Below are 13,203 nucleotides of genomic sequence, written 5' to 3' on the forward strand. Positions count from 1 at the left end.
ATTGAGCCTGTTCAGTGTAAATTTAAGAACATTATTAGTATTTTTTCGGTTCACTTGCATGGTGTACAGAGGCTCCCATCCTTTGTAGGCCCCTGATCTCCAGGTGCATGGTAACAGAAACATACATTGTGACACAAATTCCTCCCTGTTTTAGCTAGCAAATCAGTTAATACCAACTAACTGTATTTGGAGCTTTTTTTTTTTTTTTTTTTTTTTCCCTAGAAGTTTTCAGGGTCTTCTTATAAATGTTTTTGCACTGAAAGGCTGTCCCTGAGAGCCACCAGTTGTAGCTGTTCGCCAGGTGTGTGCTTGTGGTCCTCATGGCACGTGGGCAACCCAGACCAGGAGCAACTTCCCTTTCCCCAGGGATGCTCTGCCTCCGTGCAGTGGTCTCACTGGTCTCACTGGCTCATTTTCTGGTAGTCAGTCTTCTGGGTCACTTCGTAGAAAATAACATGGAAAAAGTGGTATTTGTAACCTTTTCTCAAATTAAAAGTTGAAGTACTTTTGAAGACTTTGACCTCCTTGTTACAGACAATTAAGGGACACCAGTAATCCTCGAGGTGGCAAGCTGAAAGAGAATTACTTTGTGTGGCTTCTCCTCTGGCTTGTTTGCTCTACGTGCTTCACAGCGTTTCATACACCGTCATTTCCACTGACTGAGCAGAGCGTGTCCTTCAGGTGCTCAGCAAGTAGTTTTGCGGTGTGGGTCCTCTGATGAGTTAAGGAGAAAAAACAAACGCTTAGGGGAAGAGTCAAAATATAAAGGTTATATGTAGGGGTTTTTTGTTTTGTTTTGTTTTGTTTTTATTGAACAGCAGTGGCGATGTTTGCAGTGCACTGAATGAGTTGGCAGTAGCTCTGTGGTACACGGCACAGTTTGTTGTACAGTCCCTTTATGTTATGTAAAGGCTTGCCATTAGCTAACCTTCAGCCTCAGCAGGGACTCAGTTACCCTCCTGTACCAATGTCACACACAGTTTTGTTAAAGCTTCCATCTTTCTAAAACACCTTTAACTTTGATCTGTGCAGGGTTTAGATCCCCGGTGAGGTAAGTAACACCCTTGGGGGTTGGTGGCAGGTAATTCATGCAGGGATTAGACCCCCTGTGAAATAGGGGAAGTCGCTGGTAGCATGTGGCAGGGCATTAGCCTGAGTGCCCCACTTCTACCCCAGTTAGGGTCCCGGGTGGCTTCCTGCTTTTTCTCTGGTTAGCAAACCATCCCTGGCTCACAGCGGAGCGACTGACTCACTGAGCGCATTATTGGGTTGCGTGGAAGCACAGGGAATCGTTTGGAGGATTTCAGGTCTGATGCAGAAAGAGCAGAACATTTGCCTGGCTAACCTTGTTTAAAAATAGGAATTTATTCCCCGCTTCTAGCGTGCCTCCAAGGAAAACAAATAGAACAAACTCTTCAAATTGCTACTGACAAATGGAGTGTTAAATTCATCAGTGTTCTTTTCTGCTGTGCTGTGAGCATGCTGTGAGGTTTAATTCTATTTCTTTTTTAGTAAGCTGAACTGTCACCATAATTATTATTTTTTAAATGCATTGTTTGCTCTTAATACATGTGAGAATGAGAACTGGGCAATTTGTAACAGGAAGATCTCTGTACAAGGCGTGTGTCTCAGGAACAGACTTCATCATGTGATTAAATGATTACAACCATATATAAATTGTTAGACTTGAAATGAAGTTCTTAATGTAAGAGAATTCTCAGTTTTAGGCAAACTTAACTTCCATCTTTTTTGGTACTTTCAGCTGTAGACTGGAATATGGGAAATCTGATATAACGAACTGGCAAATAAGTGTGCATTTTTTATTTTTACAGACATAACACTTTGCATAAAGCACTTCTCTGCATACGATCAAATTCTTATTAAAAGCTTTAAAGAATTTATCACTTTTCCTTCTTTTCTCTAAGGAGCTGTGATGATTTATTATCCTGACTTGGTGATACAAGAGTCAAATTCTTTTCTGTTCATTAAAAAAAAAAAAAAAAAGGGATATTGAGATGCTACCTATACAGAAAAGATCTTCAGCTATTCTGGAAGTATTCTTCTGTCTGGCAGCACATATTGATACTGAAGTGCATCGGTTGGAGGAATGATACAGCTAATTAATCTTACCGTATGCTCACAATTCAGGCAGTGAGATTGTGTGCTATATAAATGTATCTTTGGCACATTGCAAAAGGTAGGAAAGAAGAAAAATAATTTTACGGTGCCTAAGTAAAGCTTAGCAGGGAAATATTTCAATTGTGATAGCAAGAAAATGCTTTTCACCATGAGACTGGTTTGCGTTGCATTAGGATGGCATCCAGACATGCTGGCTGGGGACCCTTTGTGCTAAGCCCTGCCTGCAGGCATATAGGAAAACCAGCCCCAGGGAAGGATTCTGCCTCATCTGTGGTGCTGCTTACAAGCAGGACAAGCTCCTTGCAGCATCCCTGCCCAAACTTGCTGGGAGAGCATGGTTCTTTCGTGTTCACAGCTCATGCAGGTGTATTTCAAATGTTAGCACTTGTGTAACTTTAGTTTGAATAGAGGCTGTGACATCTCGAGAGAGGTCTGTAACAGAAATAACTTAAAGCTGAGCACTTCCAGTTTATGTGGTATGAAATAATCTGCCTTAATATTGTTCAGTGGGTGGAAATAATCATTAGTCAATGTTGGTGTGCTTCTCCACACGCTAGCTGAGCAAATGAAATAGACAACAATAGGACAGTGAGCTATTGTTGTTTGGAAAATGGAAGTATAACTGAGGTTCTTCCTATCTCCTAGCTGCTGGGTAGGAGAGGTATATAAATGCTTCCATTTATCAGTGGATGCAAATAAAACTCAGAATTCATTCAAATTCTTATGCCAGGGATTTGCTGTGAATTATTTTGCTTTCCTTTTTTATTCTTGTTCCTAGTTTGCAGCTAGCTCTGGGGGCGAATTATGCTTTTAAATAATAATAGTGATTTTTAAAGTTATATGTTTTTATATTTACCCCTTCAGACAAAGTAGGGCTGTCATTGCTAAATCTTTCAGTACTTCAATCATTTGCCATCTTGTTTTAAACTTCACCAAATTTTGATGGTACAAGTGCTTCTTTTAGCAGAGCTGTCAGTTACTGTTAGAAAAGCACAATGCCGCTTACGCAGTTGTGTTTGCACAAAGGAAAGAATAAACCTCTGTTTGTGAGTGCTCATTGGTTTCAATGGGCTTTTCAGAAGGACTGCATATCACAATTCTTAGCACCTAGGGTACATTCATACTCATCATGGCAGTGCAGTCCAGCCCCTGCTCGTGACTTGCTTCTCTCCACCCTCTTTTCTGCCGGAGGATGAAGTACAATTATTTTTCTCGTACTCCTGATGTGTGCTAGAAGATGTTACGACTCTTTGCTCAGAATGGTTGAAAACACGTCTTTCAGCTTCTTCCATCTTGCCAGAAACATGTTAAATAGTAGAAATACGTAAAGCTTTTTGGACTCTTTCATGATGACCCTTGTGACTGTTGAGACTGTGAGGTGCTGGGCATGTGCGGCATGCGATCGTTTGTATGAACAATTAGTGGAAGAAATAATTGGTATGTAGTGGTGCCATATTTTTAAAATTTGAATACTTACTTATATATGTGTTGTTCAGCAATACTTGTTGAATATTTGGGGGATGGGGGATTGGTTTTCTGTGTGCTAGGTATCTGTTTCAAATGGTTTTTGTTGATTTGGATCTTGGCTATATTAATTGAACACTCATTGAAACCAAATAGCTGCTGGTAGTTGGAATGCCCGTGTTTTATTGTAGGAAATCGTACTTAGCTGTGTCCTGAGTTTAGACCTATTGATGTAACAGGTGTGTTCCTCACACACATGCATACAAGCAAAACCAGACTACTTGAAAATCGTATTATAGGAGCTTAGCACAAAATTCCTATTTCATTGTCTCACAGTAAAATCTATGATCAGGTATGATGCTCTTTGCCCTTATCTCTAATGTATAATTTACAACCTTAATTAAGGATTTACTAAAAAAAAAAAAAAAAAAAAAAGACATTTAACAGCATATGTTGACTGGATTCTTGATGTTTGTATGAAAGACTTAATTTGAGGTACTTAATCTGATATTCCAGTAATGACAAGTTTAGGCAGCTATTTAGTTTGAGCATTTGGTTCATTCATTTAATATGTTAATTTATTACATATTACCTTTGTAGATGAACCGACTAGTCCTAGTATTGACCATGATATTGCACACATTCCTGCTTCTGCTGTTATTTCTGCATCTGCTTCTCAAGCACCTGCTATAACAACTGTTCCTTCCAGTCCCACATCTCCAATCCCTTTAATTCGGCGACAGCTTTCTCATGATCATGGTGAGTGGTGATTTGATTTTCTTTCTACGCTCCTTTTTTCCTTTTACACTCTGGAGATCAGGTGTGAAAATTGTAATCTCTTTATTGCTTGAAATCAATTACAGAAATGTGATTCACTTTCCTACATACTCAAAAATTTCTGCTTGTTTATAGAATCCATCAGGCCTAGTGTCCTAGATAGCCAGCCTACCACAAAACCAGAGAGATCAAAGTCATATGATGAAGGATTGGATGACTACAGAGAAGAGGAAAAATCGTAAGTTCATGATAAATGTCAGTTAATTTGAAAATATTTTTAAAGTGTGCAAAATCTCACTTTAACATCTGTTTTTTTTTTCCAACAGATCCATTAAACACGTGTCTAGTTTAAAGGGGATCAAGGTAAGTACATACATGTAACAACTCTAAAAAATTATAAATATTACTGTGGCAAGTTGTATGAATTATACACTTAACCTGTACAAAGTGATGTATTAAGCAGACATGAGTAATGGTATTTCCTCCATTGGTGCTATATGCATCACGTAAGTAAACGTGGTCTGTTGTTTTGTTGGCGCCCCACATGGTGCTTGATTTTCATTTACCTCGGCCTCAGTAAATGAAGCATTTCTATGGTGTACTCCTGCAAAAGTTTGCTAATGAGAGTCTATGACCCCCTCAGCGTGTCCCAAAGTATACTTGGGAAGTGTAAGGTCACTGTTGTTGCATAATCCTATGGAGCCATTAGAAATCATATTTTCTGAGAGGGATATTCTTATAGGCTTTTTGCTGAATATGGTGTCAGTTTTTAAAGTGAGTAGTGGAATAGAATAGTTCAGTTGGAGAGGACCTACGAAGATTGAGTTCAACTGTGAGACCACTTCAGGGCCAACCAAAAGTTAGAGTGCGTTATTAAGGGCATTATCCAAATGCCTCTTGAACACTACCAGGCATGATCTTGCATGTAGAGATCACAGAGAAATGTATTTAGAAGTACACTGTGAGGTTCCTTCTGTGATGTTCTCAGGTCCCAGACAGTCAGAAATCTTCAGAAGACTCTGGTTCCCGAAAAGATTCTTCTTCAGAGGTCTTTGGTGATGCCTCCAAGGAAGGATGGCTTCATTTCCGTCAGCTTGTTACAGACAAAGGAAAGGTACCTGTCACTTACTCATTTTAAACCTAGCATAAATATTTACCTGGTGGAAAAATGAGGTAAAAAACTTGGAAGCTTTCTGGTTATGCATTTTTCACTAATGTTTCTGGGATGTGAGGCTAAAGAAATCTTTAGACCCATTTGTTAGTGAATTAGTGAATTCCTCAGTTTCGTTAGGGGCTGCATTCTGAAATGGCTTAATTTTGTATTTCAGAGCATCTGCGAAGTAAACTCATTTCTAACAACTAATTAAGTAGAAAGAATCAGTCCCTTGGTAAATGTAGTGTGTTTTTTTTTTTTTTTTGTTTGTTGGCTTTTCTATTTGCTAACAATGAAAAAAGCTCTGATTTTCATCAATGTTGTGGAGATGAGTTCAGATTAACCTCCTGCACGTGTATGGGCTAACACTTAAAGAAAAGTAGGAATTTGGAATTGCAGTGTTACGTAAATACGAGTCTGACTTGAATAACGTTTAAAAGACTTGGGCAAGAATCCACTAAATATTTTTTGCTCTATTTGTTTTAATGCCTCTGTAAAATTTTTCACGTTCTCTGTTTTGCTGCTGTCGTATGAAAACTCACACTTCCGGGTGATCAGGGAGAGCAGGCTATTGAGCAATTCTGTCCTCTAACACAGAGCAGTTAGTTAGTCCCACTTTTGGGTAGGCTTTCCACGACTCATCCTTAAGGATGGTATAGAAGGTTATTCTTCCTTTTTAAAGCTTTTTAGAAGTAGTTTGTTAATGCAGAAACATTCACTATAACAAATAACCAAACTTACTTACTATATATTTTTCAGCGAGTTGGTGGGAGCATTCGGCCGTGGAAACAATTGTATGTTGTTCTTCGAGGTCATTCACTTTATTTGTACAAGGATAAAAAGGAACAAATGACCCCATCTGAAGAAGAACAACCTATAAGCATCAATGCTTGTTTGATAGACATCTCATACTGTGAAACCAAGAGGAAAAATGTATTTAGACTCACCACGTCAGACTGCGAGTATCTGTTTCAAGCTGAGGACAGAGATAATATGTTAGCGTGGATTAAAGCAATACAAGACAACAGCAACTTAAACGATGAGGTAATCATTCTTGTCTTTTAATTGATTAAAAGAAAATACAATCATTTTTAGTACTTCAACAAAAGAAATCATTTGCAATTAATTGATCAAAATACGTGCAGGAGCAAACAGGAAAACTTAAAAGGCGAGGCAGTGAAATATACTGAATTTAAAGAAAAAAAGCCTGATAATTGATAATCAGAGAACAGACTTTTGAAATAAATGAATTAGTATAATTGCTGGTTTGACTGCAGATGAACTTTGTATTAAACTGATCTGTCAAAGTTCCCTACTTTTTCAAAAGGTAATAGTAGTACAGAGCTAGTCTGTTTCATCTTCAAGCTTGTAGTGCAGTGGCATGGTGTGATGAGTTTCTCAGTAATTGAAAAAGGAAACTTTGAAAGATGTTTGTTTCTTTATATGTAGTTGTTACTATGAGTTATATGTTAATGCTAAATGCAAGGCAAACATATGCTATTATACATAACATACTAGTATCTGTCCCAAAATAATCTTCAGTGTATCTTCATTACACACTTTAATTTTCCTCGTGTTTTTAAAGTGTTCTGTACTTACTGTTACCAAGGACTGCCCGCTAGATTTTTAGCTGTACTGAAACGTTAATTTTTCATATGTGATCTGTTGATGGGAAGATGAAATTGTATTCTGGAAATACAAACTATTGTATTTTGTAAGATTTGTAAAGTAAATCTCAATTCATTTTATAGGATACTGGTGTCACTAGCAGAGACCTAATTAGTCGAAGGATTAAAGAATACAGTACAATGATGAGGTAGGTAAATTATATGCTGCCAGTAGTTTCTGTACGCTTGTTATTTAGCTTCTTTTTACTGAAGTAACATATCATGCTTCAGTTCCTCGAGCAGCAAAACAGAGCCATCTCCCAAAACACCTCGTCAGAGTCTAAGTATCAGACAAACTCTGCTTGGAACTAAAGCAGAACAGAGAACCCAGAGTCCACATTCTCCGAAGGATGAGTCAGAAAGGAAGCTTCTAACTAAAGGTTTGTGGGTGTTTTTATTTTTTTGTTTGTTTGTTTGTTTTTTCTCATTTCTTTAGTTCCTTATTGCCCCAGTATGAAACTATCGAGGTAATTTATATAGGTTCTTCCAAGTGACGAATATGCATATGCAAACCAAATATTTACTAGTGCTTATAGCTGCAGCTTGGAGAAACTCATTTCTTTAACTCTGTTGTCTAGATGTTATGTTAGATGTACCTCAAGTTTACTCAGATCCCTAAAGGTTTTCATTGCAATCCTCAGGAAGGTTTTGTGTGTGGTTTATTTCTTCCCTGCATTCATATTTTAAATATGCTGTTGAACTAGAGAAGAAGGTGTATTTTTTTTTTTTTTTTGTATTTGTGTTTAAAGTATAGAAGTTCAATTATTGTATTTTTCCCAGAACAAAATTAATACCTGCTGAGTTCTGAAATACTAGAATCTTAAAGCCTGGCATTGCAAACTTGAATTTGTGAATGAACTTTGTCAAATGTCACAAGCTAAATCTTTTTCAAAGAACGTGTAGATTCACAGTGTCTGATCAGACTGCTTTAAGGGTGTTGCACACAAATTCAGGCAACTTCCCGAAACGATCTCTTTTGATCAGCCACTTCTGAACAATTCAATGTTGAATTTAAACTGTGAGTGAATTCTGTTTTAGCTTACCAACAAACTCTCCCTTACTCATTCTGTGTGCTGCAGATTATGTAACCTAAATTGCAGGTGTTAAGTGAATTTTACATTTACTGAAAGAACATTTCCAGAAATAGTTGAATAAGAAGGAAGCAGTGTTTGTTGTATTAGAGGTCTTGCAGTACAGGATGAATGGGAATTGTAATTTGTTATGTGAATTGTATAGTGGAGAGCAACTGAATGTTTAATGTGATTTTGGATAAATAAGTGTTTGAGTCCTGTTTGGAATGATGTAGGAGTGACTGCAACCTAGAAATTAACTGAAAGTAGGTCTGCACAATGTAAAATGTTAGTGTGGCTGTACAACTTAATATCAATTTTGTGTTGCACTGTTGCTCAGTAGAGACTTAATCTTCCTTGAGTAAATGTTGTAGGTTTTAATTTTTCTAATGTAATTTATATACATTTAGTTTTAGAATGATGAAATACCACCTTGTCATTTACCTACTTGCTTTTCTGAGTGTGGGTATATTCAAATGTATTTTTTGAATCACAGAAGAGGAGGAGAAGGTATGTTCAAGATAGACTAATGTTTAGCCAGTTGTTTGCAAACGTGGCCAGGAAAAAAAGGGGTTAAAAACAAAACAAACAAAAAACACCCACAAAAATAGTCACTTTATCTTTACAAATGTTTCCTGTATTCACAGTAGCTTTTCTGACTTATTTTTCATATTTTTCTTTATTTCCTTACGTGTGTTATTACTATCAAGAAAAAGATGAGACAAGCCCACCAAAAGACAAGGGGACATGGAGAAAAGGGATTCCAAGCATTATGAGGAAGACATTTGAAAAGAAGCCGTCTGCTGTAGGAACGTTTGGAGTCAGACTAGATGACTGTCCCCCAGCTCATACCAACAAAGTATGAAAGGACTTTTTTTTTTTTCCACTGTGATTTTTAAAGTACTCTATGTGTACTTTAAAAATTTATATAAAACTTTTTTTTCCCTTCAGTATATTCCACTGATCGTTGATATATGCTGCAAACTGGTTGAAGAAAGAGGTCTGGAGTACACAGGTATTTACAGAGTTCCTGGAAATAATGCTGCCATCTCAAGTATGCAAGAGGAGCTCAACAAAGGAATGACTGACATAGATGTTCATGATGATGTAAGTCTTCGATCACAGTATTTCCACTTTGAACTCCTGAAAACTTCTGGCTGTGTTATGATTATAGAAATATAAAGCATGTCTGTCCTTTCCTTCTAAATGTTTAGAAATGGCGAGACTTGAATGTGATAAGCAGTTTGCTGAAATCCTTCTTCAGAAAGCTCCCAGAACCCCTTTTTACCAATGGTGAGTTGTTTACGTCATGATTTTGTCTTTAGGAGATACTGTTGAATGGTTGTTTTAAAACTTCTGGGTGGTTTGAGAGAGAATCTGCTGGAATCATCTCAGCTCTGTTTTAAGTGCTCTCCTTTTGCCTTAAGGAATAGGGAGTCACAGTGATCATATAAATTAAAAATGACAGCTGTAAATAGAGTTTTTCTAATTATGAAGAAATTACAAATAGTGTTCAAATATTGTGCCAAAATACCTCAGTGTATCCATTTTAATATTCACTTTGGCAGGCTAAAAAAAATTGGATCTTCATTTTTTTGTTCTATAACCTTTTTTTCTTTTACTGTTTCTGGAAGGATTAAGAGAGGGAAGAAAACCAAGTTTTGGGTGTTAACTCTGATTTGGAGGAAATAACCAGATTCTTAATGTTACTTCTTTAAAGTTCTACTAGAAATAATAACAAACACAGCAAAGGCAGAATGTGACTTTAGGGAATACAGTTTCTTAAACAATGTTGCCTCTGCAGTATTGTTTTTCGTATCTGAGTTTAAACCAAAATCAACAACCAAAAAAAAACTCTTTTCAGGGGAGGGTGCAGATGCAGTCCCCTTCCACAACAAATTATGCAGTCGTGTTTCCCAAATTTGGGGAAACTGCAGGGCTCAGCACATCTGGAGTGCAGGGGATGAGCCTTGCCTTAGGAAAATCATCTGCCCGAATATGGTGTTTCCAGTCCTCACTAAATATTAGATAATACCAGTTGTTGAAGTTGGGACATGGTATCTTTTTCACTAAAAATTAAGAAACAAACAAACAACAAAAACAAAACCACTAAAAACTTAGATTTTAATTTGAAACAAAATAAAGTTTTAAATGTTACTGTTCCAATATTCTATGAAAACTGTTTTTTCTCTCCACTCTCATCTATATTACTATATTATATGCAGTGTAGTGGGCTAATTTATGACTTCCAAAGGTAATATGTATGTGATTAATTTCTGCTTTTTTAACAGACAAATACGCAGATTTTATAGATGCCAATAGAAAAGAAGATCCTGTTGAACGTCTGAAAACACTGAAGAGACTGGTAAGCTGAAATTGGGTGTGTTGTAGGTATACTACAACATTAGCATTAAATGTTTAATGTTCTGAATAGTGATTGTTCGTTTCAGATTCATGATCTACCTGAACATCATTACGAGACTCTCAAGTTTCTTTCTGCACACCTCAAGACAGTAGCAGAGAACTCTGAAAAGAACAAGGTACCAGAAACAAAAGTATAATGTACTTTGTTGTGTTACATTCATAAACCAGTTTCTCTGCAGGATTTTTTCTGCTGATTAAGACCATAACTTCTTATTGTAGATAACATTAAGACCTTAGCAATGTTGAGTGAGAACATTTTTGGATCACGCTAAGGACTCCTTGAAAATATTCATGTGTAGCACAAATTAAGTTTATTCAAACTGATGTTAATTCTTGTGGGAATAACTGCTTCCATACTAAATATATTCCTTGTCTGTAAATTTCATGTAATCCATTTAGACACCAATGAGTGTATGTGTCTGGTTGGGGATTTCAACTAGTTTAAACAAACATTTTCAATTAATATGCTGCAGACTCTCGATGTAAAGCCTAGAGGAATGCATTATTGACTTTGAAGGTAAAATGAAAGTAGGTGTCCAGTAGCACCCTTGTTTAAAAAAAAATCGCTCTTCTTTTTACTGTGCAAACTCCCACAAAATACAACATAAGTCCTTACTTCTATAAGATTTTGGAATATGTTGGAGTAGAAAGTTTGGGTAAAACTTAAGTGAATGTCTGAATGAACTGAATGAACCCTGTTGACAAAGGCTAGGCTGCATCATCTTTGTGTGAAGCTTAGGTTCCTGGACACCTGGTGTCCAGGACTAGGACTGTCCTGAAGTGTCCTAAGACTAGGACTTGCTGTAATAACTCAAGTGTTTGACCTTGTAGATGCTTTGGATGGTTTAAAGAGAAAAAAAAAAAAAAGACATAAATGGTAGTGATCTTTCAATTAAAATCATTATCAATCATAAAGTCATCTACATCTTGGACAGGGTAGAGTTGCTTCCGTGCATGCTACGGTCCTACTGTAAATGCAAATAATAGTATCCCCTTTTTTTCAGGGAAGGGTAGCTGAACGTAAAGAACATAAATATGGGTGTGTTTATGGATGCTTACCTCAGGGCAGGTGACATGGTGCCCTGTTATTGGCTACCAACGTGCAGGGATACAACAAAAAATTGTGTGACGGATGCAGAATAGATGAACTCATGGCCAACATGAAATCATTTAAAAGATCAGAAAATGTCACAATTCAAATAAATTTGGTGGGTTCCCAGATCTGCAAGGAATACCTGCTAGTTAAATTTGGATATACCTTTATTTATGTAGATACACACAAACATACACATATACACAACCTTTAGTATAATTATAGTTGTCATTATAAGGAAATTATAGCAAATGTCATTAAGAGCAAAGCCTAAAGCAAACATTTATTATGTTTTCAGTGTACTGTGTAAATACTGTTTAAATAATGTTAATACTATAGAATATGTAAGGCTAGATGAATGAGGTTTGTATTTTAGTTACATGACGTGCCAAAAGCCAGTTTAAGTCAAAGTGAGCATTAGGGGCTTGGGTCATTCTGTTTGTGGTTTCCTTCTTGAAGAACAGGGACCTCGCCTTGTAGTTATTTTCTTCTGTGTCAGAACAGCGAGTGAGAGAAGTAAGCAAAAACAGATTCATATTCTGCTTCTGCATTTGTGGAATTATTTGTCAGAAATGTAACTTTAAAAGAAAGTGGATGATTAATGTTACGACTGGGATATGTCTGAGTCTGTCTCATGAGTAGATGTTGGGTCTATAGCGTTGGTCGCTGCCACCTCCTCAAAAGTAAATGTTAATTGAATGAGCTCTTTGTCAGCAGGCATAATATGCTATTTGATTACTAGCTAAGCTTTTTGTGTGTCATGTAAATATTTTTTCAGGGGGAAAAAAAAAAGCAGGGAACTACCAATGTCTTTTAATTTTTTTCTTCCCTTTTATTAAAAAAAAAATATCAGTGTTTTGAATCAAAACAAATAGTCTCCTCTCTACAGATTCTTCTTGAATTTTCTGGGCTTGTGGAGCTATTCGCTTGTGATGGATTAATGAAGGTTGAATTGTGAATTGCAGAAGTTTTGGACATCTTCATTTCGTCTACACAGATAGAAAACTTTTTGTGTAGTGTAACATCTTAACTGTAATGTTAACAGTAATGTGTTAATAGTAATGTGTTTTTTAAAGAAAAATATTTCTTGTCCTTGGCTAAAATGGTTCTCAAATATTATTAATGTTGTGTTAATATACTTAGTCCATGTTACTGTATTTTCTCCTTTATAAATATATAATGTATGGAAATACTTCATTTCTTAGATGGAACCAAGAAACCTGGCAATAGTATTTGGTCCAACACTCGTGAGGACATCGGATGATAACATGACACACATGGTGACGCACATGCCAGACCAGTATAAAATTGTAGAAACACTCATCCAAAAAGTAAGTGGATGCATTTCATTGCGTAAAAAGTAAGATCATACGCAGAGCAGCTTTCTTTTATTGGGCCACTTTGGGTCTGGTATTT

General features: G+C 36.6%; 1 protein-coding gene and 1 non-coding gene across 3 annotated transcripts in view; one reads left to right on the top strand and one right to left on the bottom strand.

Annotated features, from left to right (window-relative positions):
* The window catches only part of ARHGAP21 (Rho GTPase activating protein 21), an 88,310-nt gene that overhangs the window by 68,773 nt on the left and 6,334 nt on the right, over nt 1-13,203 (top strand). For both annotated transcript variants that reach the window (XM_032180895.1, XM_032180896.1), the window contains 13 exons: nt 4,204-4,362; nt 4,516-4,618; nt 4,707-4,743; nt 5,369-5,494; nt 6,293-6,577; nt 7,285-7,349; nt 7,432-7,580; nt 8,981-9,129; nt 9,222-9,377; nt 9,485-9,563; nt 10,562-10,635; nt 10,721-10,810; nt 12,993-13,118. In XM_032180895.1, the coding sequence (XP_032036786.1) occupies nt 4,204-4,362; nt 4,516-4,618; nt 4,707-4,743; nt 5,369-5,494; nt 6,293-6,577; nt 7,285-7,349; nt 7,432-7,580; nt 8,981-9,129; nt 9,222-9,377; nt 9,485-9,563; nt 10,562-10,635; nt 10,721-10,810; nt 12,993-13,118 (1,598 nt within the window). The remainder of the gene's footprint in view (nt 1-4,203; nt 4,363-4,515; nt 4,619-4,706; nt 4,744-5,368; nt 5,495-6,292; nt 6,578-7,284; nt 7,350-7,431; nt 7,581-8,980; nt 9,130-9,221; nt 9,378-9,484; nt 9,564-10,561; nt 10,636-10,720; nt 10,811-12,992; nt 13,119-13,203) is intronic.
* Nucleotides 10,134-10,295, bottom strand: LOC116486916. The gene has a single exon (XR_004253021.1). It is a non-coding gene; the product is annotated as a U1 spliceosomal RNA (small nuclear RNA).

Source organism: Aythya fuligula, chromosome 2 (assembly GCF_009819795.1).
Source record: "Aythya fuligula isolate bAytFul2 chromosome 2, bAytFul2.pri, whole genome shotgun sequence".
NCBI lineage: Eukaryota > Metazoa > Chordata > Aves > Anseriformes > Anatidae > Aythya > Aythya fuligula.